Below are 23323 nucleotides of genomic sequence, written 5' to 3'. Positions count from 1 at the left end.
GAAGAAAATATGACTTATATTGCCCAACAGAACATAAAGTTTGAAAGAATAAAAACTTACAAGGGATTGTTAGATTTAGTTAAAAGATTCCTCGTGATCTCAGTTACCTGAGAGGTAAGAAAGGAATTTCTGCAGAGTATATAGGAGTTTAACAACTGTCTAAACTTACATGTTTTGTATTGTTTTGTTTTATGTATTTTAATTTTTTAATTTATTTTTTATTTTTTAAAAAAGATTTTATTTATTTATTTGAAAGACAGAGTGTGTGTGCTCATGGGGGAGAAGGACAGAAGGAGAGGGAGAGAGAACCTCAAGCAGACTCTGTGCTGAGTGTAGAGCTGACGTGGGGCTCGATCTCATGACCCTGAGATCATGACCTGAGCCAAAATCAAGAATCAGATGCTTAACTGACTAAGCCACCCAGGCACCCCTGTTTTGTTTTTAAAGGTTTTATTTATTTATTTGACAGAGAGTGAGAAAGCACAAACAGGGGGAACAGGAGAGGGAGAGGGAGAGGGAGAAGCAGACTCCCCGCCGAGCAGAGAGACTGACACGGGACTCGATCCCAGGACCCTGGGATCATGACCAGAGCCAAAGGCAGCCGGTTAACCATCTGAGCCACCTAGGCGCCCCCTGGTATTGTTTTGTTTTAAATGGTATTTTCACTTTTACCTAAATGGGTAAGAGTAGGGTGATATTCCACCTCATACTGACAAGCCAAATTTAGATGATACTTTCTGTTTTGGAGAATATCAGTCTTTGAAATGACAATACACAATTTCTTAAGGTGTATACCACCCTCCTTGACTTGGATTATTATACGGAATCATGTCCAACTGGCAGCAAGACCCACTCAGCGAGAGAAGAGATTGTTGAGTCTGGAAGTATATTCTAGAGGTCACCAAATTCCTTTCCTGTTTTTAAGACAGACTGGGGATCTAATCTCTTCTTAACATCTCTCATGGAAAGTAGATTCTAATAGGAAGGTGTAAAACTACTACTACCGCCACACGGTGTACTTCCTTGCTTATCCATCAATTCGTCCTGTTCCTCCAGACTTTATAGTCTTCTTTTTTCTTTTTCTCTTTCCCTACTCTTGCTTCTTTCTCAATTCAGTTTTCCAGCCTCTCTTTTTCTTTCTCACCCATGAATAGAGAAAAGAGAAAAAAAAAGCACAAATGTTGAGATTCCTGACGGGTGACATTCCAGAGCAATGAGGACATGCGGTTGTTATACAACTGGGAGGGGCCAGAGGTGTGACCTAAAGTTCAGGGAAGAGAAGAGTAATCTAAAGGTAAAACAAGGCAGAACGGTTAAGTAAAGGCTTAATTTTGGATTTTTATTACTTAAAATGATCCTTTTGTGAATCCCATCTAGGGCATTCCATCTTTCTCAGGCAGTGATGGTTCCCACTAGACCCAAAATTACCGAAGAGGGTCAGCGATGATGCATTCAAAGACGATTGCCCCCATCAGTTTTTGTTTGTATGAAGGTGTCAGCACCTGACAGTACGTTAAGGCAAGCCTTAGGAAATGCCTAAGGAATTGTGGATAATAAGATCTTTTTTCCAATCACCAGGAGGTGAGAAGCTATTACATTTCTCTTTCATCTATCTCCTTTTCAATTTCCAATGTTACTGTTAAACTCCTGTAACGTAGGTTGTTCTTTAAAAACAATGATGAAAAATGACACTCCTAACAATAACAGCATCGACAACCACCTAATCTATTTTACCCTTTGGTTGGTGGGAGATGTTGAAAAATACAAGAAATAAAAGCCACCCATAAATAGTTTGCCTCACAGAAACAATTGCTATTAGTATTTTACTGTATTTCTGACCCTTTTTCTATGTAATTCTCTTTGGTGGTTATACTTCATATATACAGTTTTGTACCTTTCAGGTATATTTTAGTCTAAAATGCTTTTGGCTATAGTTTTCCATCACTTTTCTGGACAGTTGAACTGTATATATTACTTTTCCTGCTAAGTAACAGAATTTGAAACAGTAAACTCCAAAAAATCTCATTCTGAGGGACTTTGTAGTTGACTGGGACACGTAAGGGGATTATCTGATTGCATGCCCGCACTTGATCTCAAGCTGGAATGGTTCCAAAGACCTCTACCACAGATTATTATTCTGTAATATAACTGCCCCTTTCCTTAATTGCCCTCTAAACTTTAAACTCTGATAGCAAGACTGTATTGTTCACCATCTCTACCCCAGTGATGAGCATATGACCCAACATACAGAAAATTGTCAATATGGTGGTTTTTTTTTTTTTTTTTTTCTTATTTGAGAGTGAGAGAGTGAGTGCACAAGCAGGGGAAGAGGCAGAGGGAGAAGCAGAGTGAGAAGCAGACACCCTGCTGAACAGGGAGCCTGACACTGGGCTTGATCCCAGGACCCTGAGATCATGACCTGAGCTGAAGGCAGACGCTTAAGCGACTGAGCCACCCAGGCGCCCCCTCAATATGTTTTTGAAGGTTAAATGAATGAAAGAATAACTAACTAAATAATAAAATTCTAAAGGAGCCATAACTTATCAAGCTTTCTCCTTAGTATCAGGATATACCCAGATTAAGTTTCCCAGAAGTAAAGTACTGGTTTAGATTCAGGTTTGTCTTGAAAGAGCAGTGGAAGATAAGAACGGATCCTCAGTTATGAACACTCCTCATAGACCCTAAACTCATAACTCTGCCTAAGATTCCTACTTTGCTTTAATGCTAAAATTTGGCTGTCCGACAAATACTTACAGAAAATTAATTTCGACTTCTTTCTACAGCTAATAATCTCCTGTAACATCTAGGCCACTGCTGCCTACATTTTGGAGATATTGGCATTCGAATATCTGGGTGCACTATAGGCTTGATCCCACCACAGAAACATTGTTAAAGAACTAAAACGATGCATGTCCTCTTGGACAAAGCACAGGATCACTTGGGGGAGGGGAGGTGTAGAACAGAAAGCTTACAGCCAATGGTTGAGGGAGTGGGAGAGTGAGCCAGAGAGCCCTTCCTGAGCTGTCAGTTTGAAAGAGGGCAGGGGAAAGCACAAGCAGTTGGTTTTGCTCCTTATGAGCCTCCTTATCCTCTTCAGCTTTGACAGATCTTGGATCTCATCTCATTCCAACATAAAACTGCTAATGAACTGAGACATCCTCTGTAAGTAGATGAAAGCTGTTTTCTCTGTTGGCAATTTATACTTGGTCATATGACGCAACTGGTCATATGATTTAGAGGCAGTGTGCTAGTACGTTTCTCTCTACAAACGCGATTCTACATTTTGTGTTCGTTTTTTTAAAAACAAGTCTAACCTACATTAATTAGAGCACGAAGTTGAGCGAGTGAGAAGCTCTGACTCACCCCCTATGCATAATAACAGCAGCTCCACCTGTTGGGTGCCTACAAAGAGCCCAGGACTGCTAGGTAGGATACGTACGCTGTCTAACTGAACTTGGAGAATCTGCCTCCAGAAACAACTTAAATCTACCATTTACTGTGAAATTCCGTGTGGCCCTTTCCTTAACAAACTTATATTCAATTTATTTATCCCTATCCCATCACAGGAGGGGAAAAAAAAGAAAAAAACAGTAATAATGCCAGAAATTTATAGACACTTATCTGGTGAGAGATACAAAGATCACTGAGTTTTCCATTCTATAGTCTGATTCCATTTTCTTTCTGAATTTTTAAATCTAATTTTTCTATCCTATTTACCAGTTGGCTAATAGCTTCTTTTCTCTCTTGCCATCCAGTGTTGTTTTTTTATTTTGCCACACAATAAAAGGGTTGACTGCTTTCCCTATTCTCAAATCAGAAAACATGAAAGTTAAATAAAAATGATTTGGATATTGAAGACTTTTTTCCTACATTCAAGTATGAGACTTTGCCGTGAGATAATTGATGAGTTATCCATAATCGTGTGAGTGTGCTCTTTACTCATTACCTAAGCAAATTTCATTTAATTAAAACTTTCATCTTGTTAAATATCATAGCAGATTTCAATTCCCCAGATGGGTGGAAGGCCCAATGGAAGTTCTTTTCTTATTCCTTAGGGATTATTTTTATGTTCCATAATTAGGAACATAAGTCATGGTCCAAATTTCTATTTTTCTAGTTTTTATTTCTATTTTTTTCCTGCAGATTAATTGATTCAAACAACCTTAACTGAGCACACCTTGTATCAGGCACCCTATTAGGGGAGTGAGCCAAAAAGTCCCTGTGTCTGCCCTTACAAAGCTTACAGCCAATTGGAGGTAACAGCCATTGAACAAAAAGAATTAGGAATATGACAAATGACATGAAGAGGGAAGGGTACTGGGGGAATATGTAATAGGTATAGCTAATCCAGCCTGATTGGGGGTGGGTAGAGATGATTTTTCCAAAGACGTTCAAATTTAGGCTTGAAGCATAAGAAGGGAGAAGAGTGGTCCAGGAGAAATACAGGAATAGCTTGTGTCAAGTCTCTGTGTAGAAAAGAAGGCTACCTACTGAAGGACCTAGGAGGAGGTCAGTGTGGCAAGTGTGGTGATGCCAGGAAATGTTAGAGAAGAGGAAGGCAAGGACCAGATCACGTAGGTCATCTTAAGGATTGGAAACTTTATTCTAAGGGAAATGAAAAACCAGTGGAGAATTTAAGCCAGGAAATGAAAGTTTTTAAAAAGCTTAATATGACTAAAATGTAGAATACAAAAATATATAAACTTAACTATTTAATTTGCTCTGGAACGTGCTCTTAGATCTAGTAATCCAATGATATTAAGAATTTTTATTAATATGGGACAAACTATCTAGATTTCTGATATGCAGAATTTTTCTGAGAATGGAAAAGACCCTAGAATAGTTAAGCAAAGCAAAACAGTCCTTGGGTATGTACCTTAGTATATCTTGAAGTGATGAACTTACACCCTGAGTTTCTTTGCTTTACATCTGTATCATATCTTAACTTGAATTGCAAATAGAGGTGGTAAAATAATAAAGACAGGGAGAAGAAGGAGGTGTGCATGTGTGTGTGTGCACATGTGGTTTCCCAGGGTTTTGAAGAAGAGCGGATGACAAAGAATATCGTATCACATTCTCTGTTCTCAAAAATAGTCTACCCTATAGAAATTAGGAAAGTGCAGACTGTAAAATATTAAAAGATTATTTTTTTTTTAGTTGGGTGTTTTAAGAAAAAAAATGCAGCTACTGGATAATACAACAGATTTAGACATGAAACATAGTGATTTCACACTGGGGACACCAAGATGGCGCCAGAAGTGTTGTGCTTGGAGTAGTAAAGAGATCCATGAACACTAAGGCCCTTGGACAATATAGACTGTTAAGAGGCTAACGTCTTTCTTTTTTTCTTTTTAATACTCTTCCATTTTCCCTAGAGCATTTCTTGTCTTCTCCAGATGGTCTGTGTCCATTAAATTAGCAGGTAAGATTTTAAGGTGTGGTTCTTTCCCAGAGGTATTTTCTAATTGGGAATTGGGAGAAATTCTTGAAGATTATTCAAGTTTTCCACTAAATATTAGGAGAATGGAGAAGGAGAATGAGCTCTGACTGCCATTCTCTGTTACCTCACAGCCTCCCAAACCACAAGTTTCTTCTCTAGGATCTTGGGCTGCAAGGCTTCCTGACTGTTCTTCGGGCTCCGTGACTCCTGCTCAGGAGTGAATGAATATATACTTGGCAAACTGTTTGAGAAAGACTGCTGACCCCTTGGCCTAAGAAATCTTGAGCGACCAGAGACCTGAGTTTAAATGCCAATTTGTATCTGACTCACTACTTGAAGAGAATGAATCATTCTTTTGTTTGAATCATTTAGCTCCACGACCTGAGGTGTGGTACTGAAGACAGCACGGACTGGCTTCACACATATCCTGTACTTGAAGACTGCTGTTGATAAATCATTCTACTCATCAAAATAGAAACATATGTATTAAGTACCTAAGTGTGTACATGATTTGGAAACATTCAGAATATGTAGGCTAAATATTCAAATAAATTAGTGCTTGTTATGGTTTCATGGGTCAGGTGAGATGTCTATTATTATAAAAAAGGGAGGAGGCTTCCTATGTATTAATTATCAGGTTACCAAAGCTCTGGGTAAATTTGGTAGGAATGTTAAGAGTAGCTTCTCAGGAAGTACTTGCTGTCTGTTTGAAAACTGGACACTATTTACTTGGGCCAAAATGCAGTTATATTAGGCTATTTTTTTTTAAAAGATTTTATTTATTTATTTTACAGAATGAGAGAGAGAGAGAGGGAGCACAAGCAGGGGGAGTGGGAGAAGGAGAAGCAGACTCCCCAGGGAGCAGAAACCCAAAGTGGGGCTCAGTCCCAGGACTCTGGGATCATGACCTGAGCCGAAGGCAGATGCCTAACTGACTGAACCACTCAGGAGCCCCATATTAGGCTTTTTTTTAGTGATAAAAAGTTATTTAAAAGTTTCAACCCTCTGAATCTACTCACAATGCCCTGATATTGTACTGTTTTATTATTGTTGTTAAAGATTTTATTTATTTGACAGAGAGAGCGCGCACACGTGTGAGTGCACAAGCAGGGGGAGCGGCAGAGGGAGAAGGAGAAGAGGCTCCCAATGTGGGGCTTGATCCTAGGACCCTGGGACCATGACCTGAACCGAAGGCAGACGATTAACTGACTGAGCTGATATTGTATTCTTTTCTGTGATCAGAGTCATGGATAAGGATATCTATCTTCTAGCACTGAATAAGAATAGACTTGGGTGTGTGGTCAGACCTATGAGTATCACAAAGAGTAGATACGCTACAATTTAAAAACAATAATTTTATGCTGCAGTAGTTCTAGTCCTTGTAGCTTGACATAAAAGAATAAGAGAGCAAAAAGAAAATTAACATTTATCAAGTGCCAGTGTTGTATGTCAGTTGTACTTAGTCACGTATGTCATCATTAAAGTTCACAGGAAGCCTGTAACAGATAACATTTCCATATTGGTCAAGGAAGAAACTGAAGGTTAGAGACTTGGAGGGCAGAGCTGGAATGCACACTCAGGTCTGCTAGCTTATGATCTTTCCACAAAATCACTTAGGCACACACAAAAAAACACTTAAAATCAGGTAGGATTAGACAAAGTAAGAGTTTCTCTTTAATTTCTCTGGTTTAGATGTAATTTATATCTGCAGGGGGAAAATGTGAATAAAAGCTATTGCATAAGGATGCTTATATTCTACAAGTCTTTTGATGGGGGGACAGTAGAAAGAGGGGAGACTGGAAAATGTATATTATGCAATATGTAAATCCTGGGTTTTCTGAGTTTTATTGATTTTCAAAAGTTACTTTCAGGATTGGCATTGCTGTTACTATTCTATCTAGTTTGGAGGGACATTGTAAAGCTACTGAAGAATTCTATAAAATTCTTAGGAAAGCTTCCATAAAGAGCTATTTCGGTGTACCTGAAGTACTTTGTTCTTACCTTAATGACTGCACCCACCATACTGCATTCATGTCACTTCTCCACTCTCTGCTATCTCTACCAAAGGTGGGTTTCTCCAAGACAGGGACCATTTCTTCTTTACCATAGAATCCACAGAAACCTGGACAGTGCCTGAAATATAATAAATGTTTATAGAAAAAAACAACAAAAGGATTCATCTTTTTGATCCCAGACTCCTTATTTCTGAAATGAGAAGATAATAATAATATTCTCCTAGATCCCTTGTCAGGAGTGTCATGACATATACTCAGATACTGTTTATTGGAGCTATAAGCCACAGACCTAAAAGGTGTTATTGTGATGATTACTAGGAGAGTAACTATTTTACCTAACATAAAATTTTTATTCTGGCTAAAATCTTTTTTAAAGATCTGATTAATACATTTCAGGAAAGAGATGTAGGGTATTTTAGGTAATATGTGGTAGTAATCTCCATCCTTGGCCTCTAGAGTTGAAGGAAAAGAAGTACCTACACCGGAGATGAGAACAATCTTTCACTAGGTGGCTCTCTTTTCCTTGAGTGGGTGGCGCGCTGGTGCAGGCGAGGGATGACAGGGGGCATTGTGTACAGCTGCAGTCACCAGCTTCACGCCACATCACAGTAGGCTGTGGTAGCAGGAGGGGCAGGGCATAGTTCAGGTTCTATTTCGTTAATGATAATCTATTCTTGGGATTTACTTCAGAGTAGCCTGTCCTTTCGTTTCCTCCAAACGTATACGTGATGTTCCAAGAAGACATTGGTCTAGTCTTGTAATAGGTGTGGTCTCAGGGAAGGATCTTGAAAGTGCCTCTTTACCTAGCATGGAAGACAGCAGGAAATCGGTTACCCAAACCCAGCCAAACCAAAACAGCCCATTAAAATCCTGATTTTAACTAGTGAGGGCTGCATTCCGGGGGGTGGGGAGTGGGTTATACAGTTATACATCCTAAAGTATTTGGGTACAGTTACGTAAAGGACTCCACAATGCAAATTGAAAATGTAATTTGTAAAATGTCAAGTCCTTCAAACCATGAGAATGACCATTTCTCCAGCTACTTCTCACATTCCGTAGTATTATTGACCCCATTCTTTATTTCTGGTTTTTAGCCCCAAACCTGACACAAAATACACCTAACACTTTCAAAAATCTTTGTTCTAAGAATGAAAATCCTTTTCCTAGATGCCTTTCATCGGAAGTTCGCTCCAGTATCTAGGTTCTTGTCGATACTATTTTACTCAACGTTTTCCTCTCGGACCCAAAAGATACAAAGTGACAAGTTCTAAAACACTGCGGACCCATCAAAGAAGTCTGCAGCGGGAGGAACTCGGACGTCAGCCTTTGATTATCAAGTGGGACCCCCACTGGGGGGTGCCTCTGAGAGGGCTGGCAGTCGTGGGCGTCTCACCACGTCCCTGGCTCTAAATGCTGGAAAACCACTTGTGAAGTCTTCTAGCATGTGTTCCCACGCTCACTCTGCAGGCCTCCCCGCAGCAGCGGTGGCTCGGTCGCCGAGGGCGTGCGTGGGCTGCGGTTTGGGGGATTTCGGTAAGGGGTCGACCCTCCGGGAAAAGTCTGAGGTCCCTGCCCGGCAGGAGACGAATCTGGGTCGTCGTGTGCCGTTCTCCTCCCTCAGGGACCCCGTCCTGGCGGGATCCCGCCTCTCCAAGCCCGAGGCAGTCCTGGGGAAACCCCTCGCCCGCCTCGCAGTTTCGCGCCGCCGCCTCGCCGGGCCGCCTCGCCCTCCATGCTCCAGTCCGCAGCTCGCCAGCCTTCAGGCCCGGCGTCTTCCTCGCAGGCCCGGCCCTCTCCACGCCCCGCACTGAGAGGAAACTGGAGGTGGTTCCCGGCCGCAGGCGGGTGGAAAAGCCCACGGTGAATGCCTCGGGGTCCCCCCATTGTTGCGGGAAGGGGAAAGGGAAGAGGAAATGAACTTCGCCGCCCAGGAGAACACCCGGATTCCCAACCTGGGGGAGGCTTTTAGACGGAAGGGAAGCCAAGGGGGAACCCTGGGCACTTTCCAGGGAATCCATTCGCCGAGGAAGGGTCACCCAGTCCGCACACATTGGTTACTATGACAATACAACCACAGCCGCCAGTTGCCATGGCATCTGCTTATCCAATCCGATTGGTTTTCTTTCTCTTCCTCCCTGGGCTCCACCCCATCCCCTTCAACAGTCTCCAGGCGTGCAGGAGGAAAGGCCCCAGAAAGGGGGAGGGGGTCCTTAGCGTCACTCTCGGGGGCGCGAGGGTAGACTAGAGTTGAGGTACTGGCGGGCGGAACTGTAGGAGGAAGGGGCAGCGTTTCCGGTAGGGAAGAGTGGAGGAGTGGAAAGAGGAAGAGAGAAATCGGGTGGAGTGGAAAGACGGGGGAAGACTTTGAGTGTAACTCCTGGTTGATTTGGGCTCGATGTTCCCGGTGAGGCTGGGGTTACCCCCTCGCGCGGGAGAGGGGTGGATTGGCCGGAAGCCGCCAAACGCCTCCAGCAGGTCCCTCAAAAGCCGCACAGGGTCCTCACAGTTAGCCGATCCCAAGAGGGAGCGCTACAGAGAGGCAGAAGTCACCCAGAGGGACGGGCGCCACTGAAATCTCGCGAGAGGGACCCCCACTTCCTTCCTCTGCTTCTCCCTCCCCTTTCCCCCGCCCCCTTCCCTTCTCCCTCCCCCTCCCCCCTCCCGGGTCGGAGTGTCCCTGCGCCCCACGGGCCAGAGCAGCAGCGAGAGCAGCTTTCCCCGCTCCCTCCCCCTCGCCTCACTCACCCCCACCCCCCCGCCGAGCGAGGAGGAGCCGGAGGAGAGGAAGATGGCGGCGGCCGCCAGCACCCGCGGTGCCGCGGGGCCGCTTCGAGGAGCCTGAGAGACCCACAGAGGCTTCGCGGGAAGACGCGGCGGCGGAGGATGAGCCTGCAGAGCGCGCAGTATCTCCGGTGAGTGCAGAGGTCGGCCCCGTACGTGGGGGGCGCTGGTCGAGGGTTGGGCACGGAGCAACAGACACAGAGGTGGTGTGTCGGGGTGGCGGGGGAGTTGCTGTGTCCTCTCTTTCCCCGGCAGGGAGGCGGGGGCTGCGAGGGGATCCGCGGGAGGGGGCGGGGCGGGCACACTCACGGGTGTCTAGCCCCCGCGGGCTGGGCTGAGTTCCAGCGTAGCCAGCTAGTCTTGGTGCCGGGAAGGAGGTTAGGGAAGCGTGAGAATGTGTGTGCGCGCGCGCCCCCGGGGTCGCAGGCTCGCTGGCGAGGAGGGGGGGCGGCGGCGGCGACCCGAGTAGAGGTGGGTGTGGAGTCTGATCCCAATGGGTGGGGGTAACGTTGTGTGGTGTGGGATGGGTTGGGGCGATGCATGGGGAGAGGACGAGGTGGAAGTCTGCACACCTGGGGGAGGGGGGCGAGGAGGAAGGACTAGAGGAGAGGGAGACCGCTGGAAACCCGAGTTTGTTCTTTATTCTTGGGTTGAAAGTGCTGAGGAATCATGTCATCTGTAGTTAGTTGGCTGGATGGGGGTGGGAGCAAAAAGAGGGGGGAATGGATGAGGAAGTGAGGAAAGAGGGAGGTACTGTGGACGGTGTTGGGTTCCCCAGAAGAAACTGAGTTAGAATTAGTGTAGTCGGAAGATACCATTCTGAGAGTCGTGTGCATTCATTAAGAGTGGTGTAAGGAACTTGTATGTCGGAGGTAGAGTGACGCATGGGTACAGAGCGTGTGCGAGTATGTGATGTGTGTCTGGGGTGGTGTAAAGGGAGCGACTGATAAACATTTTAGGAAGGGTAAGATAGATACGTTGGAACCAAGTATGTGATGGTGAGAGCATACTGGATGGAAAGACACCAGCGATTGTGCAGCCAGGAAGGTTCCATGGAAGCAGAATAAGAGCTTCAAGGTAGAGGTAAAAGAGGGTCAAAATCTTGATGGCAGAGAAATATTGTTAGAGCCTGAGATTAATTGGAGAGTTGCTGCTTTTTAGAAAAGGGGAAGGAAGATCTTAAAACGGATCCTTTTTGTCTTTCAGGAGCAGAACTAAGGCAGGCTTATGGGAAGATCTCTTAAAAAAAATGGTTTCATACCTTGTAGAGGAGGGAATTGGATGGGGTAGAAGTCGGAAATGAGCAGAAAAATCACTTTAGCTGTTTAGTGAAGTGAAAGTATTGATGTGTGTTTGGCTTTCTATATGCATATTACAAGAGAAGGTAGGTAGTAAGTGATATAGGAGAGTGACTGTTCTACTTATGAAAAAGTAGTAATAATTTCATTAAGCAGAGTATGGAAAGGAGAGAGTGATGAGATCTTTGAATTATGGTTGAATGCCTAATTTAACAGTGACAGGATCTACACAACATGTGTGTTCAATGACTATAGGGTAGTCCTTTTTCTCCACTATTCCCTTTTAATTAACATATCAGATGAACTTAATAAAAACAACTGTGGGAAAGATCTACGTTAGAGATTGTAGAGGGGGGTTATGGGAACCATTAGGATAGTACTTAATTTTAAGGTATTTGCGTTTAGTGTATTAGGCAAGTAAATCAATAATAGCATACAGTAAACTGTCAAAAAGATGCCAAGTGTTATAAGAGTCCAAAGGCAGATTACCTGAGCAATTGGGGGAAATCAGGAAAAACTTCCTTTGTTCATTTGCTCATTCATACACTCATGATTCATCAGTCATTTTGTTGAACACCTATACGGGAGGCATTGTCCCAACTGCTGAGAATAGAAAAGAACTCCACCCTCTCCTTACAGAGTTTACAGTTTGTTAGTTTTCAAGGAGAAAGTGGCACTTATTATGGGCCTTAAGAATAAGCAAAATTCTGACAGATGTGGATTGAGAATGGGGAATCCAATGGAAGGAAACAGCAGAGATATGAATATAGGAAGGTTTGGGGCCAGGGAAGGTGTTTAGTCTAGTTTAAACAAGAATATAGGGTGATGCAGCTGGAAAAACTTATATAGATTTTTTTATAGATGAAGTTCAACCCCTTCCTTTTACAGATGAGTGAAGTATAGCATAAGGAAGTAAAAATTGTTGAGGACCATATGGCTGGTATGTGAAAGCTCTGTAGGTCTTCTAACTGCGTATTAGCCATACTGTGTGACATGTCTGGGTTCAACCGTTCTTTCCACAAATACATATTGAGAGCTAAGTATATACCAGTCACTCTTGTAGGGGCTGAGGATACAATGGTGAACAAAAGAGTAAACATAGGAAGACATATTCTGGTAGAATTATGCAATCAATAAACATATGAACAGATAAGTTTGTTTGTCAGGTGGTGACAAGAACTAGGAGGAAAAGGCAAGTTATGGATATCTTGTTTTGTATAGACAGGGTGTTCAAGGAAAGCCTGTTAGGTAAGGTGCCCGTATTTGAGAGGGTCTTGAATCATGAACTATAGTTTATAGTTAAATGGATGAACAGTGGAGAATCTGAGATGCTTTGTTTAGAAGATCATTCACATGTTCATAGATAGGTATTAGGGAGATGAATCTGTGTAATATAATAATGGGCAGTTAGGACCAGAAGTAAGATGGTAGAATAGAAAGGTATGAAAAGCAGACTGGGAGAGAGGTGATAATTTCAATGGGAAGATCAGTTGGCTTTGAGAGGCTTCTGTGTTAATGTGTTTTATATTTTGTGAAATCAGCATGATAGGGAAGATTTATCCTTAAGTTGTAGAATCACTGGTAGATCATTTGAGATGATTTGAGTTCTTTGAAGAAAGGAGAGAAGAATAAGAATGAACACCATGTTTAAATAATTTATATTTTCCAGCTAAAGTTGAGTAAGCAAAATTGAACAGGCATAGGACCTGGGGTCCTTTAAGGATTCCTGGGAGCCAGTCTTTTCTCGGTCTTGCATGTCTATTCTAAGTAAATAAAGCAAGTCTTAGGGCTAATAGTAGTCTGGGACTTAGAGAGGAAGGGGTAAAGGGGTAATAAAGACTTGCACCAGTCCAAATTTCCCTTTTCCTCTTCAGATAATCATTCTATTTAAAGTCGGTTGTGAGGAGGCTAGAGAATGTCTTCAGGGAAGCATCATGTTCACTTTCTTTTCTTTGTTGGAAACCGAACCTTTGGTTGTCAGACAACTTGGGAAGGATGCTAGGTATTGCTGAACAAGTGTGGTTGGGGGTACAGCAATTATTCTTTGTGACCTTGACTTTCGGGGGAGTTTTGTTGCCTACCTTTCTCAGTGGTATAAGACCATGACTGGGCAATTTTTAAACTGCATAGCTACAGATCTTTCCTTATGTAGAGGAAAATTAGCTTTGTGTCAGCTGAATTAATTTGTTGGAGTAAATGAGCTGGGGTGTCTGGCATTGAAATGGTGGGGTGGTGGCAAACCAGGGAGTAAGATGGCAGTTTCAGAAGAGTGAGATATGAGGTTATGAAGTAAAAAGCATCAATAAGATGAAGATAGAGGGAATTCAAAATCAAGTGGACTGAAATAGTCTTGAAGTTGTAGAAATAGAGCAGAGATGAAAAAAAAACCTGTCTTCTGCTTGGGAAAGAAGGTGACGTTCTAGGCACGACAGGATGATGGACATTTTTTTGTTGTTGTTGGAAGAGAAGTGTCTTTAAAAAAATTTTTTTTGAGAAGTGTCATTTTTTGAAATAGCAGATGGACAAGACTCCTATCCAAATGAATAAATTAAGAATACTTTCCTACATTTTATAAAAATAAGAAATGGTCTTGGGGCACCTGGGTGGCTCAGTGGTTAAGCGTAAGCCTTTGGCTCAGGTCGTGATCCCAGGGTCCTGGGATCGAGCCCCGCATCAGGCTCCCTGCTCTGCTGGGAGCCTGCTTCTTCCTCTCCCTCTCCCCCTGCTTGTGTTCCCTCTCTCGCTGGCTGTCTCTCTGTCAAATAAATAAATAAAATCTTTGAAAAAAAAAAAAAAAAAGAAATGGTCTTAACTATGAGGGTCCTAGACTGAATATCCTTAGAAATGTATTACTCAGAGTGAAGAAAAATTCAGTGTTTTCTCTTTCGATTTATGACAAAATGGAAAGATCTTAAAGACTTTGACACCTCAAGTAGAAGAAAAGGGTATATTGACTATTGTTCATTTAATAAAGGTGGGAGAAGGGTAAGGATAATCCATGGGTGAAATAGTAGGTGATGTATATCATGCTTTAAAACAATAGTATTTTAGGGAGTAGGAATATGGGAATTAACATATCAAAGTTGGAAAAACAGGCATGGGAAAAGTCTTGAAGTACCATACAGGGAAGACATCATCAAAGTTGTTTGGGAAGTTGAGAAAATAGAATAATCATAGCCAGAGGGAATACCAAATAGGTCAAGTCTTGTTATAAAAGGTGGCACAGGTGCCACTGAATGACATCCGCTGCTGTTGTGGGAGGCAGCAGTTGGTACTGTGTAGTCCCTCTGACTTTTCTCCTTTCCTTCCCTCCCTGTTCTTGTCTTTTTGCTTTAATTTCATTCTGTGCTCTAGGTTTTTCAGGGAGATCCACCTAAAGTTGATCCCTGGTATTACACACCTTTAAGAGAAACTTCTACAAATTGTTTTGTTAGAATTTTTTTTTTTTCGTGATACTTCGGTTAACAAAGAGCTGCATTCCAGTGGCACACTTCTTTGTCAGAAACTTTGTTGCCAGAGGTAGAAATAATGTAACAGCCACAGGGTGGTTTTCCGAGACAGCAGAAAAATGGTTATCATTTATATACTAATTAAAATATCTAGTAAGTTGTTAAGATAAAATGTGTCACTGTAAATCTTGGGACACAGGGAGATAAAAGGTGGGGAGATGTGGCTGGATAAAGTAGCAAGCAGAGCCTTTTATCCTAGCCTGGGGAGAGGAGCAGAGAAGTTAGTGGGAGCAGTTTGGGAGGAATATGTATACTAAATAGGTTCTGGAAGATTCTGGTAATTCTGGGCTGGGCATTCACTGTGTCTAGAAACTTCAAGAAATCCTATAGCATAATATGAAATCACACACACACACACACACACACACACACAGAGGAATCCTGTAGCACATGCTGATTCTAATTCACGTGGTCAAAAAGTCTCCCCTACCCCCTGCCCCTGCACAGGATTTAAAATCAAATAGCTTTGGTCCCAGACAATCAGCCAAACATGACTGATTTACCAAACATGGTAAAATTGTTGGGAAAAAAATGACTCTCTCTTGAGGCTTATAACTGTTTTTTTTGTTATAATGGTTTTAATAGCATTTTACCTGCTTGAATATTGACTGGCTAAATTGTTTTGGCAGTTAATTTCTGCTTCCCTTGTGGTTTCAGTTGGATTCAAAATGTATACTTCCTGTCCTAGACTATGTTTCATTGCTTTCTAACAGCTGCTGTGTTCTACCTTCCTGGTAGATGAAACAACTGCTGAGCTTTTGTTTTGTTTTTTTAAGGTGCTCTAGTAAGATCTGGACTCACTAGTGCAGCAAGTTTCTCGAGGCAATTTTGGGGTAGAGTGTGGTTCAGACTTTAAAAGGGCTAGTTTGTTTTTTGGTGGAGTAATATTGTTTGCAGCCTCCAACTGCATCTCTAATCCTATCTAGCCTCTCAGATTTTTGGTTCTAGTGGCATGAATGAGGACCTGAAAGTTTAGGTGGGTTCATTTACCTGATTAATCTTGTTCAGAGAATAAATTATTAAGCACATGTCTTTTGGATAGTGGCTTGGTCATCTGTATGTGGTGGTATTTGGCAGGTGGTCATCACATGTTGTCGTTCAAGTTTATAATCAAGATGTATTTTAATGTAGTTGTTGAATTGTTGTGGATGGACTTAACAGTGGTCTAGGAGATTGTAACTAAGAAGGGCTAATCAGCAGTTACAGAAATATACAGGGACGGAGTTTTGGCAAACATGTCACAAGGTAAGTGAGAACTTGTAACCAACTCCTTTCTTGTTAACATGTAAGTGGAGCTCCTTAGGAATGTTGTTTTCACTCCCTTAGACCCAATTTTTAGTCAGTAGGAAGAGTAGATGTTTAAGAAAACTTTAGCAGTCTCAAGTAGACTAGGTAGCAGCTTTGTTTTTCTTCTTTGCTTCATTTAGAACAGGATTTCTTAACCGTGGCACTTAACTGACATTTTTTTTTTTTTTAAGATTTTATTTATTTATTTGAGAGAGCACGAGAGGGGGGGAGGGTCAGAGAGAGAAGCAGACTCCCCACTGAGCGGGGAGCCTGATGTGGGACTCAATCCCGGGACTACAGGATCATGACCTGAGCCCAAGGTAGCTGCTTAACCAACTGAGCCACCCAGGCGCCCTTAACTGACATTTTGGATCAGACGGTTCTTTGCTGTGGAGGCAGTCCTGTGCATCATAGGATGTTTAGTAGCATCCTTTGCCTCTACCCACTAAATGACAGTATCATTCACTTCCATTTGTGTCAACCAGAAATACTTCCACACATATCCACTATCAGTTGAGAAGAAAAAAAAAGGTATATATGTATATATATATATAGAGAGAGAGAGAGAGAGAGAGAGAGGAAGGTTATATCATATATGCACAGCATAAATTCTTTTTCTTATTTTCTCCTTCTTCAAGCCATAGATTACTTCTTAGGCTTCTCTTAACTGTTTTCTCTTAGGTGTAATAGACTAGTTACCATATTTAGACTTGGTGAAAACTTGTACATATTTTAAATGTATTTTTTAAAGTCTGTTTCATTTTATTGGCAGTTAATACTATGTTCAGAGCACAATTATAGGGGCTTTGCCTGTGGGAAGCTCAAAGATACTGGAGAAAGACATTTAATAATAATAACAGATAAACCAGAAAGTGCTATGGTAGAGAAACAGGTACTATGTAAATATAAGGAAGAAGAACTTTATTTCAACAGAAGTGAAGGTGGGGTGAAGAAGGTATCTTGGAGGAGGTGAGATTTGATTTGGGTTTTGAAAAATGGATGAGACTTTTAAAAGTGAATATTAGGAAAATTGATGTCATAGGAAGGAGGAACATCTCATAGCTCCTTTACTCCAAATAAATTTTTAAGCATTTCATTTACTCTCATTTAATATATGACATTAGTATTCTAACCAGGCCTTTCTAACTTTTTCTTAGGTAAGATAGTTACGGACCAAGAAGTAGAGATGTGTAAGTGGTGGTTCTGAACACATGATGGCTGGTGTAGACGGTGGAAGGGGAAAGCCAATTTGGTTAGAGTCCTGAAGGATCCCTTCTCCTGTGCACTTGATCATATACCATTTTTCCAGAACCTTATTTCAGTTCTTTTGTCTCCCCTCTTTTAGTTTATTTTTTTATTATTTTAGTCTATTTAAATATTCCCCTTAATAGTATTTTGTGGACCACTCTCAGTTTTCTCTTAAAAATCCTTTCCTGTTCCTGTTTTCCCTTTAGATTCTGTCCTTCCTTACCAAAATTTCTTATGGCTAACAATTTCAAGTTTGCCCTGTAGTTTTTTACTTTTATTTGTCATCTGCTTTTCCTTAATACTTTAAAATCCAGCTATTTTTCTTTAGCACCTCATTGGAATTGGTATTTCCAGAGGTGCCAAAGAACTAACGGCCAGATTCATCCACTGATTGTTTTTCTTTCTCACTTATATTGACACTTTTGTTTTCCTTTTTCTCTTTCTGTGTCCCTCTCATATGCATCCATTCATCCCTCCCGCAAGTAAACATTCAGTTTGGGCCAAGGTATATATCCCAGGTCCCTGGGGACAAAAAGAGGATCTATTGTCAAATAGTTTTAGCAGGCCCTACAAACAAGTACATAATTATCACATAGTTCATAGATGCTATGGCTTATACACAGGGGCCTTAGGGAAGTTCTTGAAGTCTGTTGTTTTTAGCGCTGAGATTCCATGATTCTGAATATCCTGCCTTTTATTTTATTTTGTTTTCCTGGTTTGCCTTGCCCTATCAGTGGCAAAAAAAACCGCATAGCCCTGTTCCTCTTTTTTCTCTTCTTTTAATGTTTCTTTTCCTCAGATACCACATCCACTTGCTGTCACCACATCATCATTGTTTAAAATCTATCAAATGTTTATTTAGTACAAATCATTGTGTTAGGTCCTGGGGAGACACATGTATTAGATATCATGTCTCCATTTAGAGAATTTATAAACTATTTGATGAAATAGGCATAAAATACAATAATACATAATAAAGTACAGTTGAGTATACTAGTTTAGAGCGTGGTCTCTGGGGCAGAACTGCCTGGATTCAAATCACAGCTCTACCACTTACTGGCTGTGTGACCTTGGACAAGCTCCTTAAGCTTTCTGTACCACAGTTTCCAGATATGAAAAGTGGTGATGATAATAATCTTTATCTTACAGAGCTATAATGATCAAGTGAGTTAACTTGCAAAGTACTTGGTATGGTTCTGGCACATAGTAAGCACTATATAAGCTTTAGTTATAGATAGTGCCTGAAAATTAGCCTCTGGTAATGACTGATCTGGTAATTTTGCATATCTACCTTCTGGACATTACTAATTTTAGAAGTCTTTTTGTCATAGCAAGCTCAGCACTCTTAAAGGTAAACTGGTAATTCTCACTCTTCTCACCCTATCCCTCATGTTTCCTTGTTTTGCTCTTTGGTGCTGCCACTCCCCATCCTCCCATCCAGGTTTAAACTCTTGCAGTCATTTTTGTGTTCTCCCAGTGTCCTCAGACTGTTCTACACCTGAACTGCTTTTGGAAATGATGCCTTCCTGTTGCCTCTTCTTTCTCATGTCTGGGACTATCAGCTTTATGGCCTTGCTGTTGAAATAGTCTTCTACCTGATATCTTGCCTACAACTCTTGCAAGTAGCAAGAAAGTGTTGACTGTGGGGTTTTAAACATTGCCCACTAGTCTCTGTTTTTCAACTGACAACATCTCTGGGTCTTGATTTCTTTCTTGTTAAAATGGAACATTGACCTCATAAAATCATTGTCAGTGTTAAACAAAATAATAAAGGTTTACATATGTTTAGCAAATTTTGGTTCTCTTTCACACTCCATCTGTCCCCCTGCCAGTTGATCTTTTATATTGCTCCTGGGGTAATATTCCTGCAAAGCATTTGTATGTTGATTTACCTTGCTTAAACTCCTTAGTCTGGCATTTTGGGCCTTCCATGAAATGACCTTTATATACCTCTGCACATGGTATCTTGTTAGGTTTTCGTAAGAACTCACAGTGCCAGCCAGAGTATACTCATTGCCTCCTAAACATGGTTTATCCATTCCTGCTTTAATCTCTCTTCCCAGGCCATTTCCCTGTAGGAAGTACCATCCTGCACTATTTTACCTTAAGCTTCACCTTCTCTGTGAAGACTTTACTCTGGTGATTTCTTTTTTTTTTTTTTTTTAAGATTTTATTTATTTATTTGACAGAGAGACAGCCAGTGAGAGAGGGAACACAAGCAGGGGGAGTGGGAGAGGAAGAAGCAGGCTCCCAGCGGAGGAGCCTGATGTGGGGCTCGATCCCAAAACGCCAGGATCACGCCCTGAGCCGAAGGCAGACGCTTAACGACTGCGACCCAGGCGCCCCTACTCTGGTGATTTCTGCATTCTTTGAACTTTGTAGTATTTCCTGTCTCTTAGTCATGTGGTATGTATAATTTCTTAAATTTGTAAAGGTCTCTTTTTTATATAAGTGAATTATCTTTGCAGCTAGACTGAGTATGATAGAGACCATGTCTCAGCATTTTTAAGTATACAGTGTACATAATGAGTGTTGAATAAAGTTTTCGTGTTTTTTTGTTTTTTTTTTTTGCAAAACATTTATGGAATGCTTATGGATGCCAGTGCTAGGCCCTGAGAATATAAGAATGAATGAACTGATTTTTGTTCCTTAGGATAGTGGTCTCCTGGGCGAGATGGATGTTACACAGATATTTCCATATAATGTAGTAAATACTATATTAAATATTTTCAAGGATGCTAGAGTATACTGAGGGAAGTGGAGGTTTTATTGCTGGGGGAGTTCAGAGAAAGCTTCCAAAGTTGAGTCTCTGAGCTCAGTCTTAAAGGATGAGTAGGATTAATGAGGTGAAGAAAGAAGTGAAAAATGTAGTAGGCAGAGGAACAAAATGAGTAAGTAAATGCCTGGGGGTAGTGTGTTTGAGAACTCTAAAAAGTTTGGTATTAGAAATGTTTGAGAGTTTGGTGATGTAAACACCATGATCAGATCAGACTGTCAGTCAGTTATGGTATATAAGTTACAGAGATTGTTATTAGCCCTATCTCATTCAGCTTTTGTTTGGGAGTCTAAGGTTCTTTTTCAACAAATCTGGTTATTAATCTTATCGGAGCAATTTAGATTTGAATGGCTGATGTTTGTTGTATACATTCCTACTAGAATGGGAAGACACAAGAAAGATACTTATATAATGCCTACAGCCCTTCCTTTGAGATACATAAAGATTTGCATTTCCTTTCCTTGGCTTTGAAAGAACTTCATCTTAGGTAAAAATTAGTTATTTGGAACATTATTAAATTATTATGTAGGAGGTGAAAGTTTTAGTGAATACATGTAATTCTGAAAATAACTATGTTGATAGGACTGATTTTCTAGAGTCTTTACCTCTTGAGTCCAAACATGGAATAGGGGTGGAGATGAGGGAAGAAAGGGGAAGAAAACCAGAACCTTAAATTAGTGAAGTCCCTTTGGATTCAACTTGTTCAAGTCTTTCATAAGGAAAACAAAACATTTTATAATGATTAATATTTTGTTCTCATAGTTCTTGATGGCATTTTTCTTTCTGTAATTTCTGTCTTAATTGAGAAGCATAGTTCTAAAATCTTTTATATTTCAAGAACTGCTGTATTTAATGTATTAATATTCTCAGTCTGTTTCCTGAAACTCCATGGGTTCACTGAACACATAAGTTGAGTACTTTTTCCTTCCTTCCTCTTCCCAAAACCCTAGCATTTCAGTGCTGTAAATTGGGACACAGTATATTAAAATGTGTTTTACTAATACTATCTCTTAGAAAGGTTATGAATTATTATTTAGTTTTTTTATTTGGTGAGATATTATGCTGTGATGAGTTATCGGTAGAAAGATAATCAGAATAAAATGCAAGTAGAAGATGATATTCAGGGGCGCCTGGGTAGCGCAGTGGTTAAGCGTTTGCCTTCGGCTCAGGGCGTGATCCTGGCGTTCCGGGATCGAGTCCTACATGGGGCTCCTCCGCTGGGAGCCTGCTTCTTCCTCTCCCACTCCCCTGCTGTGTTCCCTCTCTCGCTGGCTGTCTCTCTGTCACATAAATAAATAAAATCTTAAAAAAAAAGATGATATTCAAAGAAGAAATTAGTTAAAATGTATGCTTATTTGAAAATTTTTTTATTGCTCGTGGGAAAAGATAAAAAGCATAGTGTTAAAAGAACCATCACAGGATGAATTTGAATATAAAAAGTGCATCCACAAAATTTTGTGCACGTGCACATGTATAGTTTGTATGAGATATTTTAAAGTGAAATTTTTATATTTTAATATCTAATTCTGTAATATACGTATTTCTTAAACTCTCCTTATTTTAAATAATTAAGATAATATGTTTTACTGAAATAATCGTTACTTTTGCTTTTTGTTTTTTAATGGAAAAAGGTCAGAACATTTTAAGAAGCATAACTCAAATACGGCATGTTGGTCGTAGATTCTGGTTTATAATAGGAAAGGATAAGTAAATGTTAATAGATTAATTGCTTTCTAATTTAAAAAATTTTATTGGTTAGGTTGTTTATAACTCATACTCAAGGGTCTTCTTAGTATCCTAAGAAAGCGGGCTAGTGTTGAATGAGCAAAGCCTTTAAATTAAGACTGGCCTAATTTGTGTTTAGATTGTCCTGAGTTCAGATCCTGGCTCTGCTGCAGATGGCAGTATAACCTTGAACCTCTCCGGTTTTAGTTTTCTATTCTGTATTTTCCTTTCTATAAAATGACAATGATAGAATTCTTAGGAGAATTACATGAGAAAATGTGTATATAAAACAGCATAGTAAAGAGCCTAATTATGCATTGTGTTCCTTTTCTGCATTTCTGAATGTCTCAATATTTAACTTATAAACTTGCTAAGGTAGTTTTTGAATTGGGCAGGAGCAAATTGTGTCTTACTGGCTATAGAGTGGTTGAGTGATCTTTATTGTGAAGTGGGCTACTTTATTTCTCAAGGGTACTTAAATTTTATTAGTGTTTTATACTTATGTAATTGTCTTCTTAAGCCATTGTATGCAATAACTTTGTATAACTCGCTCGATTGGCATATTGTAGAGAAGGAAAACAATACTTAAGTTACCTAATTAGTGGCAGAGTTGGGATTGGCCTTAATCTGCTCCCTCTTTGTCCACTGCACATAGTTGGGCAGTGCTCTTAAAAGTGAAGTTTCTCTTTTGATGTCTGTGTTTGCCATCAATGCTGTCAAATGGTGTAATGAAGGTAATTTAGATGGCTCACAATTAGTGGTTGCAAATTCACATATTAAAAAGCATATTTCCTAAGTTACTTTAATTTTTAAAAATTTCAAATGGTAACATAAATTTGATTCTTGCCACTTTTAGTATCCAGGTTTAAAGTACTTGTTTGAAATGGTAAAAAAACAAACCCCAGAAAACTGTAAGAATGATCCTGTGACCGTGAAAGAGAGTGCAAATCATTTCTGGGACAATAGGCATAAACCTGGACTGTTCCAGGCTTACAGGAGTATATGGGTATCCTACCATCCAGAGTTGTGTCGCCTTCCAGTTATTTTTTATATGTATGGTAACATATTCACACACTCATATATTTGTGTGTATGTATATTCTTTTAATAAGTGGGACTGGACTGTATCATCTGTTCTTGTGATCTGGCTTTTTTTTTTCACTTAATATTTTATTAAAGACATGCTTGTCTTTGGAAACATCATCATTGGAAACATCAGCGTACTGTTCTGTTGTATGGGAACAC

At 40.7% G+C, this 23323-nt stretch overlaps 1 protein-coding gene and 1 long non-coding RNA gene across 5 annotated transcripts in view; one reads left to right on the top strand and one right to left on the bottom strand.

Moving 5' to 3' along the window:
- Positions 1-7248: 7248 nt before the first annotated feature.
- On the bottom strand, positions 7249-10464 carry LOC130544201 (uncharacterized). Its single transcript, XR_008960289.1, has 3 exons — positions 10201-10464; positions 7932-8258; positions 7249-7573 (listed from the first exon to the last, which is right to left on the bottom strand). It is a non-coding gene; the product is annotated as an uncharacterized LOC130544201 (long non-coding RNA).
- SMG7 (SMG7 nonsense mediated mRNA decay factor) overlaps positions 9816-23323 on the top strand; it is an 87452-nt gene continuing 73944 nt past the window's right edge. The window contains exon 1 of one of the 4 annotated variants that reach the window (XM_048225021.2): positions 9816-10367. In XM_048225021.2, coding sequence (XP_048080978.1) covers positions 10339-10367 — 29 coding nt within the window. In that variant the 5' untranslated portion in view covers positions 9816-10338. The remainder of the gene's footprint in view (positions 10368-23323) is intronic. The other 3 variants (XM_048225018.2, XM_026509201.4, XM_048225017.2) reach the window with 3 other exon arrangements.

The sequence above is a fragment of the Ursus arctos genome, unplaced genomic scaffold, assembly GCF_023065955.2.
Source record: "Ursus arctos isolate Adak ecotype North America unplaced genomic scaffold, UrsArc2.0 scaffold_2, whole genome shotgun sequence".
NCBI lineage: Eukaryota > Metazoa > Chordata > Mammalia > Carnivora > Ursidae > Ursus > Ursus arctos.
The sequence above is the reverse complement of the archived record's forward strand: the minus strand, read 5'-3'. Positions and strand labels throughout refer to the sequence as shown.